The sequence below is a fragment of the Ruditapes philippinarum genome, unplaced genomic scaffold (genome assembly GCF_026571515.1).
Source record: "Ruditapes philippinarum isolate M1 unplaced genomic scaffold, ASM2657151v2 ctg3982_1_1_1_1, whole genome shotgun sequence".
Taxonomy (NCBI): domain Eukaryota; kingdom Metazoa; phylum Mollusca; class Bivalvia; order Venerida; family Veneridae; genus Ruditapes; species Ruditapes philippinarum.
In genome coordinates, this window is record NW_026861093.1 from 209,411 (window position 1) to 227,508 (window position 18,098).

The window sequence follows — 18,098 nt, forward strand, 5'->3', positions numbered from 1 at the left end:
GCTTTCAGTTTCTCTACTTGTAATAGAGTTGGTAAGCGAACAGCATGGATCCTGATCAGACTGCGCGGATGCGCAGGCTGGTCTGGATCCATGCTGGTCGCAAAGTTTGTCATGATGCGGCTCATATGAGTTCCGAGTGATGATCTTTTAACATCTGATGACTGATGATCGGCAAGGTAGACCGATATTGATTTTTAATTCGGAATTGCATGTCAATGTTTTACACCTTTTGTATCAGTACTAGATTTAGTTCATTTATTTTTATACATTTAAATGTGTAAGCCAAACTACAATTTAAGCATATGAGTAAAATTAGGACAACTTACGCTAACATTAAATTATTTATTTCGGGACGGGGAAATAAGAAGGAAAAGACACAGACAGTTGATGATTGTAACTTTTGCCCCCATTTCCAATTCGTTTCAAATAGCGGGAAATCCTAGTTCCACGTCGACTAATCCATTCCCAACGCGGGAGATGCATATTGCTTCCGCAGTTTGGGCGCAAAAAAACCCAACAACAACACCATGTATACCATTAGTAAAGAATAGTCAATATGCAGATTGATTTATCTAATACTGAGATTAATATTGTCAATGAATCTTCATGATCGATATGATTAAAAATGTAGATCTGTGTATATGGTTATATTTACAAGGCCTATTAATAAGCTCTATTTTACATAAAAGTCTATTATAAACAAAGTTCATAAAACGGAATGCAAATAGAGCGACATAAAAATGACACTGACAGAAATCGACAAATTACGGCTGACTCTGACGGGCCTCTCTTATTATAAAGAAAACGGTATTATTCTATTTTTAGATCAGAATCAATTTATAGCTATCGGGGATTCCCTTTTCAAAACGAGGCCAGGTGACAGCTTGGAGTTGGAAGTTACATCGAAGGTAACGCACTTTAATCCATGTTTGTAGCCAATCATCTTATGTATTTGTATAAAAATGATAACTGATATGATTAAATAAGATGTTGAACTATCCACCGGCGAAAATATTTTTTCAAGACATTCTTGCTATGGTGCGATTGAGACCGATCAAATTTGTGATATTGAGGAAGCTACTCTGGCGGCCATAACTTGTTTACATCGGGATAGAGATGTATACCGTCTGAAATTCCTGTCAAAATTTGAGTATCGCGCAACTCGCTTTCGTTCTTTACAATATCTATTTGGTTAATGTGAAGATAAAACTCCCTTTTCGCATGTAATAACTAAACTTGTATTTACTTATTGCCTTTCTATGAAATAGTAATTGGCCATTCCTTATTTGGAAAATGGGTATTTTTAGTTATTAAAAGTAGGAGGAGCTAAGGGAAGGCGGCCCTATCGTGTGAAGAAGGGGGTGGGTCTGAAAGCTTGTCAAACAAAATGAAAAAGAGATTTTATTGTAGAAATATACCCAATTGCAATTGATAAGAAGAAAAACACAGCTCCAAAACACCATTTTACTAAACTGTCGAAGTTATAAAGTTATTTACTTTTGTGAACTTAATTGGATGTACATCTTTGGAGTAGTGGAGTTCAAATATGTTGATATTAATTTAAGAGGAACAGTTTAAATAATTATAGAACATTGAATATATTTATTTGTTATTTATTTAATTGTGCACCGTTATAAACTTACAAAATGCAGAATTTACATGATTTAGCAATGTTTCGTTTTAATTTTTGGCATAAACCATTTTTATCACCACCAGCAGCCCACCAGCCTTTTCCGCCTGGAATGGAAAGCACTTCTTTTATACCAAACCCGCTCGGTGCACCTGCTTTAATGGTTCTTGCATCAACGGCTGAAAATCACGAAGGAGCAAGGATAACAGGAGCGCCTAGATTTAGCAGTCCGGAAAATAAAGATTCAACTCCACAATACAGTACTGCAAATTACACCATGTATCGCCCAGGGGATCATTTTCCTACACCAATTTATGCACCTGTTCACCCTTTAGTTCGCTCTGCAACTGAAAGATCGGGGGTAAGACTCATGCACCCAGGGGCAAACAGTGCTTTCCGACCACTGTCAGAAAACCCAGAGCAATACCACTCGGCTTTTTCTCCGGCTAAGAGACCTAAACCAGAAGATCTGTCAACAAAAAATTACCTGTCAAATGTGGAAACAAATGATAATAACGGCAGTAATGACTTTATGCGGGATTCGTCAAAAGATGACCGGCCATCTAGTCTAAGTTCAGTAAATTATGACACAAACTCTGAGACACATTCAGAAATAGGGGATGCAGATCGTCAGACCCCCGATTCTGAGGGCCGTTCCCTAAGAAGTAAGTAATGTATATCACTTGCAATAATGAAGTGTAGTTAATCATTTTAATTAAGTTATACATATGTATTGAAAGTGATAATTGCCTGCCTGCAGAATAATTTTTTTCAACTTTACACAATTTATGCTTGATTTATTTTATTTAAACTCATGTTTTGACTTTAAATCTATTAATTTACTTAAGCTATATTTTGGACACGTAAGTCAAGGGAGAGAACCAGTTTTTGTTTAAGAAATAGAATTCAGACTGTTTCTGTTTGATACAAAACCATTGTTTTATTGATAGTAATAAACTTTGAAATAATGTTGCTTGAAGACTTGTGTGACTAGGACAGTATAAAAACTTCTTGAAGTTTTTTTAATACTGATGGTGTCCTGTCTTAATCCATATTTATTCTGCTATGTTAGTAATTCAACATCTTATAAGCATATAATTATATTATCATATTTGAGTTATATTTTATAAGATTATTGAATCGAGGTTTATAGCCCAAGTGTGAACTTTTAAAAATAGCAAGGAACAAATATATTAATAAATAAGGGAAGACACAATTTTAGTTGACTGTTACTTCTGTGGCACTGCCAATTGGACATTACTATTATAAATTGCTTGGAAGATAACAAACAGAATTTTAAATGAAATAAATTTCATTAATGAATAATTATAATTTCTTATTTCTAAAAGATTGTAACAATAAATACATAATATGCACAAAATAAATGCACAAACTATACATATATTTTTTTTTCAATTAATCTAATATCTTTAAATATAACTTAAATTCTTCATCCATTGAAGTGTTTCGCTGCATATTCAAGTCATAAATTATTTGAACTAGGCTTGAAGTTGTATTATTTGTAAGAATACTAAGGTATTATTTAATTTATTTATTTATTTTTTTTTTAAATATTAAATTGAGTGTGTTTTTTTACATTAAATTGAGTGTTATCTAGAAATATTAGTGCTTTCTGTACTTAATATTATTGGATGTTTAAATGCTTAATTCAACACAGTTAAGACTAAAGTAGGCTTGTAGGCTTGTAAAAATAATGAAAATACATATTTGTAGTAATATAAATTTTGTTACATAACAAAACAAAAGATGATAATGAATTATTAAAATTAGTTATAAAGTGCTTTAAACAATAACAATAAATAAATTTGATATTGGGGTGATTTGAAATGACAACAATAGTTTTAATTAAACAAATATAGAAATAAATAAATAAATATAAAACAGAAAAGGAAAGAAAAAAATTTTAGTCGCAGCACTGCCAACTATACATTACTAATATAATTTATATAAATTACTTAGAAGATAACAGATTTAGACTTGGATTTATAATCAAGTAACGCAAAACATATTAATTTTAGAGTGTTTTAGAAATTAGAATTTGTTCACTATTTATTTGAGTTGTTTGGACCAAATAACAGATAGTCTGTTTGTTGTTAAGTTTAGGACCAAAGAAAATTTCAGTATCATCCTAGTACATATGTATTTTTTTTCTAATTTTCCATGTTTGTATATTTTTATGTAAATTATAAAACCAAAGAAGAAAGTTAATAGGATTGTCATATATAGTATTTGTTTTTAAAGAAAAGGATTAAGAATTATATTTGAGTGAGGATGAAATGCATGGGTACAAGTTTTCAGGCATTTGCTTGAAGTTCAGTATTTTCCTACTCTTGAAAGCTCTCTTTTTCTATATAAAACCAATTGAAATAATACTGCATTCAGGTTTTCCTGGTTTTCTGGTATTTTTAACTTGCACCCACAGAAATGTAATTTTAAATTAACTATTGCATTAAAGATTATGTCATATGTTGTAAATTGCAGTTTGATTTAATATCACCTCCTATATACCAGTAAAAAATTTCCTAGGGGGAAGCCACCCTTTAACATGGCCTTGTTGCTATAGAAGAATGAAAAGCCCTGACTAAATGGCAATGCAATAGTTCTTAAAAGAAGATCTAAACCAAAAATAACATGATTAGGGATTTCTATTAAGGCTCTTTTTTAAATGTTACAATCATTAATAATTAATTATAATACTTAACTCTTAATCTGCTTATCTGCTTGCATAAATTATTTAACAACATGAAAAACAACATGATTAATATGACTGTTGACCATCTTGTTTGATTCTTGAAGCTTGTAACACTTTTTTTCCACAACAAAATTGTTTTCCTTATTAATTAACATACAGTTATTATTCCCATAGACCATAATTGCAGCCACATCCATACTAAGTAGTTCTTATGAAATCTCCTTTTTTCCCTGAGCCATATGAAGTTTTTTAGTGCTCAACCTTGTTCCTGAGTGTTTAGAATTCAAGGTTGTACACTGTACAGTAAAATTTTAAATATTGAATTATTAACTTCTATTAAATACATGCGCAAGACCTTTTCTCTGAAATGAATGTTAGGTAGCGGCAGTCGTTTTAATACGAAAGTAAACTTCTACTCTTGTTGTGAAGAACTGTTGAAAAGAACAGTTATGCGGCATATCATGGAGATGATTAATTGAAATTCTTTGTTGAATCATAAATTCTTAGAGGCGGCAAATTCTTCACTTTCCAATTTTTTGTAATAATCTCAATTGAGTGACTTCTCACACCTACCCATTTAAAACTAATGTTGACATTTTGTAAAACGGTTTTGTTACGAAGACATTGCTTCTTTTGTGCGCGTTTAAAGCCTGTTCAGCGGCGAGTCCATTGATTAGAATTAACCTTTATAATTTCTGTAACATAAAATGTACGAGAATGGATTTTTTCTCATCGGGCATTAATAGTACAATCATAACATAATTAGATTAGGTTTGTCGCAAACTGCGCATTCATTGTAAGCCATTTTATTCGGTTAGGAAATGTATTTACTTAATTATAACATTTTATTGATATAAAACGCAGTAAACTCTATTCAGCTTGTAGTTTTGATAAATTAATTTTCAGTCTCTATTTTTTACATTGTTTTGCCACAAAAGAGTGATATTTCCGTAGTCTCCAACTCTCTTGTTAGTCTGATAACGACGATTTAAGTTAATTGAAAACTTCAATTATTGACATAAAATAATTGGCAGTAAACTGCTTTTGAAAAGGATTAATTGAAATTAATTATTTATCATAAAATGTTCGTATTACAGTCTTACCTTTCAGAAGATTGTAAATGTGCAAACTTTCCCCGACGTATATTGAAGGGAGGTTAGAATTTCAGTCGAGCATGGGCAGTAGGGTCTATAATTAACTTAAGTGTCAGGTTATATTTCATCAATATGACCGCATTCATTCCTCTTTAGGATTTTTATGAACCATCAGTGGGTTTCAGTTCAAATGATTAAACAATGAAACACGTTTGAATATCTATGTATTGTAGAATTTATTTATTCATTTAAGGTATTCATGAGTTCCAAAAACCCAACCCTACACCCATATTACAGTGTTGGGAAAAAGGAACAGGTTTAGGCCACAAATTTAATCAGGCCATGTTTTTTTGTGGTTTGACCAATCTGATGTTGAGTGTTTGATAAAACTCACTCGCGGGCGTCCATGGGTTGTTTACTTTAAACCTCATCGATGTAGGTTCAAGTCCCGCCAAGGGCTTTGGATTCATACTAGCCTACAGAACATTGGTGGTTCTTTTCGGTTGCTTATTGTGCCTGAGATAATGCATAGAGGGGCACATGAGGTCTTTCGCCACCAATAAAGCTGGAAAGTTGTCATAGGACATTTTCTGTGTTGGTGCGACATAAAACTTGAGCAAAAAATATGACAACAGAAACCACTCATAGACATTGTAAATTCAAAACAAGTCAATTTAATGGCACAAGGACATAAAGGTTCAATGCTTAAGTGTTTAAAGAAAAAAAAATCGGATAACAAAAAACAAAACATTATGCTATAATTTGTTAACAAATTTATTAGATTTCATTTATGAAACTATCTAACAGTAAACTGTTTTAAATATACTTGTACTAAGTCTTAATTAAATAAGATCTTGTGGAAAAACATTATATATTTTTAAAATGAAAATTCACAAAATACCATAGAACAATTCCGTTTTATTTACTTCAAAGTTTTGTTTTTTTCAGCAATTTTTATGGTATTTTTTGAAAATTTTGCTTTGTCATTTGATATTTCATGTATATTGATTTGAAATCAAAAACTGTTTTTGGCATTCTTTTCTGAATGGTATTGCTAATGGCCAATTTCCAATGGTTTAGTGGTAAGATTGGACTAAAAGTTAATTGAATGATTGTAAAGTTTTATAGGGGAGCTGTGGATTACATTTTATTGACTGTAAAAATAGTGTCATAATCCAGTTTGATTGTTCATTGTATATTTGAAAAGTATCTTAAGTTGAAATTTTATCTATTTGAGACGAGCTAAATGGCAACAAAAGCTAAATCTGTTTAAGGCATAGCCGAATATTTCATTGTTTTTTTTCCCTATCATTTATTGTAGATTACCATTACAAAAGCAAGCAATTTTTTTTGTTGATTTTAAAATGCATTTATTTATGTAGAAATATTCAAATTGAATTCAACCTTTTCATGGACATTTATGTAAATTTGAAATTAATAATTATTATTATTGTATTTTGTGTTAGTAATTAAATGCTATTAAACTTGATTCAGAAAGGTTTATTAATTAATCCAAATTAATAATTTAATTAAATTTGCTATAAATAACCCTTGTGTTATTCTGGCTTTAACTTTACAGTAATGGTATGGGAATTGTATGTTCGCTTATTGTATTTATCCTTAACAGCAACATAGTTCTAATTCTTCTTATAGTCTACTAAGTAATAATGAAATATATTTTGTTTAAATTATTACAAAATACAGTATTTATGTAAAAATCTGAAAAGATATGTTTTAAGGTGTTTTTATTGTTTTTAACAAAAACTTTTGTCTGTCTTGAGTCTACTTTTATTGGGTTTTGGTGTTTTCTGAGGGGGATGAAATGAAAATTTTGGGGTGTTTTTTTTTTCCACACAGTTTTTGGGATGAAATAGGTCCCCATGTACAAAGCCAAAACATACCTTTTTCAGATGAAAATTTGCTTGTCAAATTGTATTTAAGACAAAATTGTTCATGTCATGAAAACATGAGAAACAGAGATTTATTAAAAAGGTGTTTATCATTAATCAAGGCATTTTCCAACACATGACTTAAACTCCCCCCCCCCCCCCCTACACCACCCTTTTAAGTAGCAGAATTTTTACCTAATAGACAATATTTAAAAATAAAACCATTATGGTGTTAATTTTCACAATTTTAAGGGCCCAAACTCATTCACAAAAGACAAACTATTATTAATTAAATAAAGTTGATAAGATAAAATGCCCTCAATCTATGCATTATTAATATAGACTTTCTGTGTAGTTTATTTTTTTTTAAAGCAATTTGTATAAAAATAGCGAGGCAATTTGTACCAAATTGTATTTTGGTTGGCCTAATCAAGTTTATGTCAAATTAAAAGTATTTCTTTCAAAATTAGAATTAATTGTAGTTCAATATCTAAATTTATAGTGGTCTTCATTTACATTTGACAGTAAAGCAGGTGATAATCTGGTCAGGCTATTGCTTGACCACTGGGCAGTAAAAGTCATTGAAAGAAAATTGAGTGTGAAAATAATTTTATCATCTCTTTACTGTCCTTCTGTCTACATAATTATTTCCCCTGTTTGCTCAATCAGTGCTCTTCAATAAGGAAGACTATAAAAGGTGCCATTTCATTTATATTTATGTTCTTTTGAATGAGAAATCTGTTGACCTGAAGGCATAAAACTTCTTCACACTTATGTAATGCTATAGTACTGTCAGAATAAACTTAAATTAATGTACAATTGAAAGATAACCATGGATAATATGAAGACAATAAAAGCATCACGGAGTCATCTGGCAGTTATCATTGTGACCGCATTGCGGAGATTGGACTGAAAGAAATTAAAGTTACGAAACAATTATATGTTATTAAATATCTGTACCCCAATCATCAGTTCGTGAAATGTTCTTCTTTCATTGTTTAGCATATTTAGTTTTGTTTGAATATAAATTTCCAGAAAGAACGCATTTTATTTTTCATTCAATTTTAGTTGTAAGCTTTATTGTCAGGCTTATTTGTTACATTCAAGTTAATGACCTCTGTAAATTTACAAATTTGAATTTTGAGAACCCAATAAAAACATTATTTCAGTTTTCCCAGGGGCATTTTGTATGTAACAATTTTAAAAAAGGAACAATTTAATCATGTTATACAGATACTCAAATGAAGCGTGGCTCAGCTTGATTCGTTGTAAAGTTGCAGTGTTATTAGATGTGAGAATCACGCATTCATGGACTGTTTTACTGTCCCATCACAAAATTCCTTTTGAGAGGCAGACAGATCGCATCTTATTTACCAACAGATGTTGAAGCAGTGTCCGTCATTAAATTTTGATTTACTCTACGGAGGATTTTGCTTGTCCCAGGTTACCTGAAAGATGTGCCGAACAATTTCATTATATCGGAAATTTTGAGATGCTTTATTACCCCCGAGTTTGTCACAAAGTAAAGTCTTGTGCAGTCAACTCTTTTAAAAATGATTCAATTGAGTTTAGCCACTTGAAACGGAAAAAGCAGTTTGTTTGAGCAAGCGTATTAAAACAGTGCATTGTGGGACCACAAAGTATCCTGGCCGGGGATAACTAAGCTCTCGGCACTCAGCATCGGAGAATGCCCATTTATCTTCATCAAACTGTCATGTAGAAAAAGTCAAAGTTAACCGTCAACACGATTATAAACCAGGTGGAAATTGCTCTATGCATAAACACATGAAAGGGGCTTTAGCTCTATATGAACTTGGTTGACAGAGTTCTCGTCAAAATAAAGATCGGTAAGGGAAAATGACAATAAAATATGAATTTGTGGTCCACCCTGTCAGGAACAAATTGAAACAAAGTCTTGAATAAATGGGAAAAGAGAATTTTGCATTTCTGTGGGTTTGTTTTAGGTACAGGCGTAATACTCTGTTGAAATGTTGAGATTAGATGTTGTGCGGGCTATAATGAAGTTTCTTCTCGGAAATGAATGCGCCTGATTGGTTAATCTTTTAGACAAGAATTTGAATTGCAGATTTTCATCCCTACTGATAATATGCTTTCATACTCCTCCATGATATAGGACTTGAAAAAAAAAATCCACTAGTGAATGAAGTCTTGTTTTTAAATTATTTTTTCAAGTTGTCATTTATCGTATAAAAAGAAAGTTTCAAGAGCATTATTAAATCAGCAAAATATCTTTTTCCATTTATTTTCTGATGGATCCCTTTGTAAATATTAGCAGACTTGAAATACTCCCATAAACTTTACAAATATTCAATCAAGTTTTTAGCTTAAGTTCAGCAAATACAGACTTCACTGCATGCTTAGTTCAGATAAGATAATGCTAACAAATAACCTAGTTACTTCCCTTAATTTGATACTTTCAAATTAGTCTGATTTTTGCTATTTCTTACTTTGAATCACAGTGCTTCATTGCTTTATATAAGTTAATTTATTGGCTAACTCCGAATATGGTGAATTAGCCATTTGAAACATACAGAACTTCAATGTAAAAATACAAAACTTCAGCTACAAACAGTATAGAGCAGGTTTTGACTGCACAGATACAGTATAGAGTCTGGTCAGACTGCACAGAAACAGAGAGCCTGGTCAGACTGCACAGATACAGTGTTGAGCCTGGTCAGACTGCACAGATACATGTACAGTAAAGAGTCTGGTCAGACTGCACAGATACAGTATAGAGTCTGGTCAACTGCACAGATACAGTTTTGAGTATAAAGCCTGGTCAGAGAGCACTGTCGGGGCTGAGAAACAGTGTTGAGCCTGGTTAGACTGCACAGATACAGTAAAGAGTCTGGTCAGACTGCACAGATACAGTAAAGAGTCTGGTCAGACTGCACAAATACAGTATAGAGTCTGGCCACACTGCACAGATACAGTATAGAGTCTGGTCAGACTGCACAGATACAGTATAGAGTCTGGCCACACTGCACAGATACAGTAAGAGTCTGGTCAGACTGCACAGATACAGTAAAGAGTCTGGTCAGACTGCACAGATACAGTAAAGAGTCTGGTCACACTGCACAGATACAGTATAGAGTCTGGTCACACTGCACACATATACAGTATAGAGTCTGGTCAGACTGCACAGATACAGTAAAGAGTCTGGTCAGACTGCACAGATACAGTATAGAGTCTGGTCAGACTGCACAGATACAGTATAGAGCCAGGTCAGACTGCACAGATACAGTAAAGAGCCTGGTCAGACTGCACAGATACAGTATAGAGTCTGGTCAGACTGCACAGATACAGTATAGAGTCTGGTCAGACTGCACAGATACAGTATAGAGCCCGGTCTGGCCACACTGCACAGATACAGTATAGAGTCTGGTCACACTGCACAGATACAGTATAGAGTCTGGTCAGACTGCACAGATACAGTATAGAGTCTGGTCAGACTGCACAGATACAGTATAGAGTCTGGTCAGACTGCACAGATACAGTATAGAGTCTGGTCAGACTGCACAGATACAGTATAGAGTCTGGCCAGACTGCACAGATACAGTATAGAGCCAGGTCAGACTGCACAGATACAGTATAGAGTCTGGTCAGACTGCACAGATACAGGCTGTTCAGGCTGGCCTGGCTTTATACAGATGACAAAGGCTCATCATTTTCAGTTCAAGCAGTTAAAAGATTAAGAACTTTTCATACGGTAATCTATAGCAGAGATGCAGCCCTTGGAATTGGTTATGGATTAATTTTTGGCAACTTGTATAAGTTAAATTATATGAAAAGTGACCAAATTAGAGCTACTTAGTAGGAAGTTTGATACAAATAACTTAATAAGATATTTTTCGTGTTAACTTTTTTTTTCAAGAAGTAAAGTAGTAACTGAAAGATATTGTTTGTGCTTGATATATTAAATTAATGTTAAGAAAGTATGGATCCCTTTCTTGATATTAAGGTCAGTGATTATTTTCCTCAAAATAGAGGCTAACAAAATTGCTGATAATTCCCATTTTAAAGTCAAGAAAATTCGAAAAATTAATAGGATTTTTACAGATTTTTGTAATTGTTTTTTTTGTACCTGCATCATGGGGCAGTGAATAACTCCCTTTTCTGTCCATTGAATAGAAGGAAAGTTTTAATGCTAACTTTACAGTTTTTTTCCCTTCAAATTTTCAAAAGTTTCAAGAAAATTGTCAGATCAGCTTGTAGGTCATGCAAGACCAACTGAAATAAAATGTCATGTAAATTTTTCAGCTGGTCTGGTATGTTCAGGTGACAGCTTGATAATATAAATTGGGGTTTTACCATAAAATAAAAATCGGTCAAAGACTCCTACAAATCTCTATTTGATCTGACAAAACATTTAGGTTTGCCTGAATAAAATGTCAGTTGTGTTTGCCATTAGTTTTTGCAAAGCCTGCAAAGCAAAGAAGAAAAAAAATATGGAATTAAGACAGTTTTGGCAGTGGTTTCACTCTGAAGTAATTAAATGAAATGATTGTTTAATAAGTGTCAAGAAATCAATGAACATGGTTGCAATATCTATGCAGGACACCTGTTTAGCAGCGAGTACTTTTCAATTATGATCCCCCGTCTTTGATCCACCACTGAATTAGCTCGCCTTATCTGATACCAGCGAAATGCACAAACTTTATGATATCCACCCGCAGTAATTTTTCCCAAATCAATGTTCTTGTGCAAATTTCACTAATTCCTTATTAAACAGTTCTTTTCAATCCCTGCGACTGATTTTCATGTTTTATGGCATAAACCTGCCAAATCGCAAAATGGAAAGTCGTGATTAAATCTGGTTTAAAATCTTTTTTTTGACAAATGTATGATTGGGTACATATCAGAATGTCAGGAGATCCACGCAAATTATTTTTAAGTAAAATATTGTGCTATCGGGTAATTCACTCGGATTTAGCGGATAATGATAAAGTGGACTAGAGTAAGGGAGCCATGTTTTCAGGATTATGGTGGATTACTCGTACTCGACTAGATCAGTATATACCCTAGATATAAAGATAGTGAAGTGTATCTAATGTCTCTTCAAAAAAGTTCACTTTTACACACTAGCAAACAATCCCAAAATATGTACGTCTGTCAGATATCTGGTCCCGAGCCCTTTATTTACCTATCAAAGTTAATTGTATCAATAAAACAATGGTACTTGATACTTACTTACATTTATGAATTTAATTTATATAATCATGTTCTTTAATTCTGTTATCATAAAAAAAAGTTCAATTTTATGTTGAACCATAATTGGTCTTAAATTGATATAATTATCTTCCACAAGCTAGGTGTTCTTATTACATTGTAGTTTGCGTTTTGAAGGGAAGCTGGTGGGAGAAGCTGGGGGAATCACATTGCAAAAAATATTTTATAAATTTTGTTTATAAAGTTGTGCAAAAAAAATCACTTTAACCTTACATCTCCCTGTCATTCTTTAATCTTCTTTTTTGTCTGTCTCATTTGTTATTGGAAAATAATTATATTTTAAAAATTGTCTCAACCTGGTCATTCGTCTGACTCAATGTAAATCATTTTCTAAGTCATTATTAACATATTATAAATTTTATATTGAAGGAAATGGAAAGAAAATGTAAACCTTTATATAAAAAACCCTTCAGTTTAGGGACTCAACTGAGTTTTTTTTACATGACTGGTTTGGAAATAACAAGATTAATGTAGGTCTAGATTATGATTAGCTTGTGTGCAAAATTTCAAATAATCTGCCAACTCCGTTTTTAATTGTGAAAATAACAAAAAATTGTTTTTGACTCAAACTGCCCTAAGAATAGCATAAACTGTCCAAAGAATAGCATAAAATGCCTAAAAATAGCATAGAAATTTTCATTTCATTGTTATATGATATTTTTTAATTTTCTAAAAATTGTGTTTTTCTGCTTTTAGAGCCCCAACCCCAGCTGATATATGTAAGAATTCAAATTTTAGGGTTTTGGACCTCGGTGCCCTTTAAAACTTTTTTGGTCAAAGCTTGAAGTAGAAATATAGAATATAGATCTTATTGTAAAATATTTATTTTCGTTATTTCAGAACAGCGTAAGAAGTTAATACTTGATGGTCAGACTCCACATTGTCCTGTTTGCGGCCTGACTTTACGTCCCGGGGAGACCGAGTCGCATCTACAAGCCGAACTGGAGAAACTTGATAAACTCTCGTCCAGGTAAAACATGCATCCTTTTACGCATTTGAAATTACTAGTTTTAATCTCAAATTATTATTTTCTTTTGAAATTTAAGATTAATTTATGATTTTATGTTCTGTAGGTTTTACATGTTAGTGTATCGTTGGCAAAACCTGATATTTTAAATTTTTTCTTGATCTTTTTAAAGCGATGTCTGCAGAAGTAAAAATAATGCTAATTTTTAAAATGGAAAGGGGGAAATGTGTGACCTGATTTAACATTCTATCATTTAGATTTAATGAATGAGAGAATATTGTATGGTAAACAATGGTCAGTCATTTCTGCATGATATTTTTATGCTGGTAATAAAACACGGCATTCAAATTTCCAATTTGGTTTAGATTTGATTCTGAAGAAAAACAACAGATTTATTGTAGTTGGAGCGAAGTTCGGTTAATTTGTCGCACCATCTTTGCCTGTTTGGGTAACTTGCAGTATTGTTTGATTGTTTAGAGAGTGTGTGACAGATAAAAAGATCTGCGTGGATAATAGAGACACCAATCAACAATGTTGAGAATCTTATGACCCCGATTCTCGTATCTTTGTTGACACATCTGGAGCACGCGATTGGTTCAGAATGACTCTTTATGGACCCAAACTGTCAGTAAAGGATTCAGCGGGACTATAGATTGGGTTTAACAGAGATAACTATATTGGGTTATTCCAAGAAATGGCCCTGAAATGATATGATTGTATTGGGATTTGTCATAATTATCAAAATTCGTGAGACATATTTAATCAAGTCTGCACGGAAGGCACACAATAGAGGATTAAGACGGTTTATAAATAGATGATCTTAATACTGGTGGGATGTCTGCAGTGCTTTATTGAATATTGTTTGAGTTACTTTTTTGCATTATTTTGTTTTACTGTTTTTCATATATCGCCATCATGTGAAACATTATTGAAGGAAATGTAGTTAATTATTCTTCTTCGTACATATGACTATGTAACCAGTAATTTCTTTAATTTAAGAAGCATTTTTTATCACTCATTTCTTGTTTTCTTTGTTGTTATCATTTGTTTCCTTTCTAAGCATGACTTTAAATAGAATTTGATAAATATACTCAGATGCTCAAGGTCGGTTGTTCCATTCAGGCTTTCTGAAATTCAGTGTTCGAGCGACGTAATAGAGCCTCCTAGTCTTATAATGCTGTACACAAACCCATACAAAATGACATATTTCCAGGCACAAGTGAACTTGCAGATTTGATTTGGTTGAATATAAGTTAAAAATAAGTGCTAAAGGCACACATGCCATAATTAGGATTTCTCCAGAAATTGGGTAATTGTCAGAGATTATTTCTATCCCCGATAAAATGAACTTCTAACAAAGATAACAAATGTAATTTCATGTAGTATTAATTATTTATGGTGACATCATTTTTCCTTTTTTCAGAAATACAAGAAAATCAAGGGAAAATACACCACAAGGCAGAAAAGTAGGTCTTTTTAATTTCCCTCATTAAAAAAATAAAATAAATAAAGAACAACATTATGTAATTTCATTGAAGTAAGTACATTTATTGAAAATTTATTTTATCTTTCCAAAAATGTATGAGCTTAACAAGTTAACATTGTTGTTTGTAAATATCTTCAATTTATACCTTTAAAAAGGCTTTTTTCTGATCTCATTATGTTATACTTATATAGATGTCTTTGTATTAAGTATCAAATACTTTATTAGTGGAAAAAAAATACTTATAATTTGTAAAGAATCTTCACACAGCTTGGCGTTAAATAAATCTTAAATTGTTGGGATATAATTTTGACTGAAGTGATAAAAAAATATTTGAAATATATAGACCTGACAAAAACTTGAACTAGTCGGTGATAAGATCAAAAGTTAGTCGGCGATTTACACTGATACCCGAAAACTGATGTTGTTTTGTGTTTAACACTTGTAAAACTAGGTTTTTATGCGGACAGTTTATAAATCAATGTCACATTGTTAAAATATATGATACTATGGTTGATGCGACATTAGATTAAAATATTACACGGCTTTTTAAAAGCAAAATCTGGTTTCTGTCGTTATTATTCAAAGCTTCGTTATTAGTGTCCGTTTGAGATGACGCAGTTTGGCGCAATTACTTAATTTTATTCATTTTAAATTTTAAACTTTGGTTGTTTATATTTATAATATATAAAATCTTTTAATGTATTATTTATACTTTAAAAAAGGTTAAAGCAAATATATTTACCGGTATCTTTTTCATATGATATGGTTTAAAATATTAAATAAGTCAAATAATGAAGTAATTCTAATATCTCCAAGCCAATTTTAAATTAGCAAAACATAATTATTGAATTATACCAATTATATTTCTAATTTATACTTAAGCATGTGACTGAAATTTTTATGCAAAATTTTGATCAAATTGAAAATCATAAGGTCTTTTTTAACCAAACCCAATATTTTGCTGCCTTTATTAAACATTTCATTGAATTTTAAAAAGAAATCCCGGTAAAGAAAGAGTGATTTAATTTTTTTTTTCAACAACCCCCAAAAAAACCAAACTTTCAATTATTTTTTTTATAGAAGGAGATTTATTTTTGCCTAACTTTATCCAGTTTATCCCATGGAAATTTTATTTTGAAATATATTAATTTGACAGGCAACAATTTATCTTGCGGCCTAATATTTTAACTTAATAAACCTAATCTTTATATCAGTATATTTTAGTTTATACAGATTACCTTTTAAAACTTACAAAGATTCCCGTATAAAACCGTCTGACCGGAGCTTGCAAAATGAGGTAGCTAGCACATGGCCATTACATTCCATTGTATTTATATTGTGTCCAGCGTATGACGGCTTATATTTTGACAGTCAGTAAATACTTTGTTGATAATGACCGTCCCGTGTGTCACAAAGTGGCTTAAAATTTACTCGAAAAAATGCAACTTATTTTAACAATTTTTTTTTTTTCTGTGTGATTTGATACTCGTAATTTATTTCATATTAAAAATTTCAGTTAGGGAAAAAATTGAAGAAAAAAGAAACTTAAACTTCCATTGAAACTGAAAAAAATGTGAACAGAAATGATTATATTTGTGTTTGAAATTTGGAAATAAAAGATTGAGTCACTTATTTATATTCCTTGTTTTTCATATTACTTTTATAAGAATTCTTTTAAAAGAGATTCTTTTTATCGGTACATTTTTTTTTCATGTATTTTAAGGAAGGTTTTTATTTACATTTCACTGTCAAGATCTTATGACAAATCTGCATAATTATACTGGAGCATTTTTAATGAATATAATATACATGTATTTTATTTCTTTTTTGCCGTAAAAAATATTTATTGGAGAAAAAATATATATTTATCTTTTACTTAAATGTTTATGTAACTGTTAAATATATGTAAAGAAAAGATTGACTTCATATATTAAGGCATAAGGCCTAATTAAACTAAAAATTAAGCTTTGCAAATAATAAACGAATTTAACCAAATGCACTGAAGTTTTGTAAAATTACTGAAAATATTGCCAGCTTGGTCAGATATGTTAGTTGTTGAGTTATATTAACTTATAAGGATGAGATGATTTAATAAGATACATTATAATAGAGTGAATAGTTCTATAATGGGTATAATTTCCATAAGTATTTCAAATATACAGTAGATTAAACAATAGAAAAGTGTCATTTGGGTATTCTTATAAAAAGTTTCCTGAAAAAGAAAAATGATGATAAGTTCCAAATGATTTAGATGGAACATTTACATTAATAATAATATTTTGTTCTAGAACACTTTACTATCTGCTGTATAAATATATGAACCGCGTCACGACAAAACCAACGTAATGTGTTTGCGACCAGCATGGATCCAGACCAGCCTATGCATCCGCACAGTCTGATCAGGATCCATGCTGTTCGCTTACAGACCCTATAACAAGTAAAGAAACTGCTAGCGAACAGCATGGATCCTGATCAGACTGCGCGGATGCGCAGGCTGGTCTGGATCCATGCTGGTCACAAACGCATTACGTTGGTTTTGTCATGACGCAGCTCATATGTAATATTGGATCATGTATCTCACACTTGCCAACATCATCAGTATACACAATTTTTGTGGTTTGTTGTAATGTTTGATATGAAGTACTATCACTGTAATTATTTATTGTACTACAGACCTTCCATTATAGACCAATTCACTTTAAGAAATGTATGAATATTGACAGTCCATGTGAATCTTTGTATGTGTTATGTGAAACATGACAGAATTAAGTATTTTATTTTTATAACATAAATTACCCAATTACTAAAGCAGTTAGTGGAATTTCTGCATATAATGACCAATTACAGGTAGTTTCTGTTGGCAGTGCTTTAGTTATATAACGCAAATCTGGACGCGTGCTGCTTTAAAAGAAAAAAATGAACATATCCAAACTGATAATACCACTTCTTTATTTACATATAAAATTTGATATGCTTGTAAAATACCATCTTGGACTATATCAGATTTAAGTGAATCTTGTATTTCTCAATAATTAGCAGTTAAAAAATCAGTTTTTGCTAAGAGTTCGT

At 31.6% G+C, this 18,098-nt stretch overlaps 1 protein-coding gene across 4 annotated transcripts in view; it reads left to right on the top strand.

Annotated features, from left to right (window-relative positions):
* Positions 1 to 799: 799 nt before the first annotated feature.
* Positions 800 to 18,098, top strand: part of LOC132714506 (E3 ubiquitin-protein ligase RNF220-like) — a 32,228-nt gene continuing 14,929 nt past the window's right edge. For 2 of the 4 annotated variants that reach the window (XR_009623562.1, XM_060697402.1), the window contains exons 1-3: positions 1,453 to 2,295; positions 13,417 to 13,546; positions 14,967 to 15,009. Coding sequence is in view for 3 of the 4 variants with exons in the window: in XM_060697402.1 (XP_060553385.1) it covers positions 1,647 to 2,295; positions 13,417 to 13,546; positions 14,967 to 15,009 (822 nt within the window). In the remaining variant the exon portion in view is untranslated. Of the gene's footprint in view, positions 909 to 1,452; positions 2,296 to 13,416; positions 13,547 to 14,966; positions 15,010 to 18,098 lie in introns of those variants that run through there. The other 2 variants (XM_060697403.1, XM_060697404.1) reach the window with 2 other exon arrangements.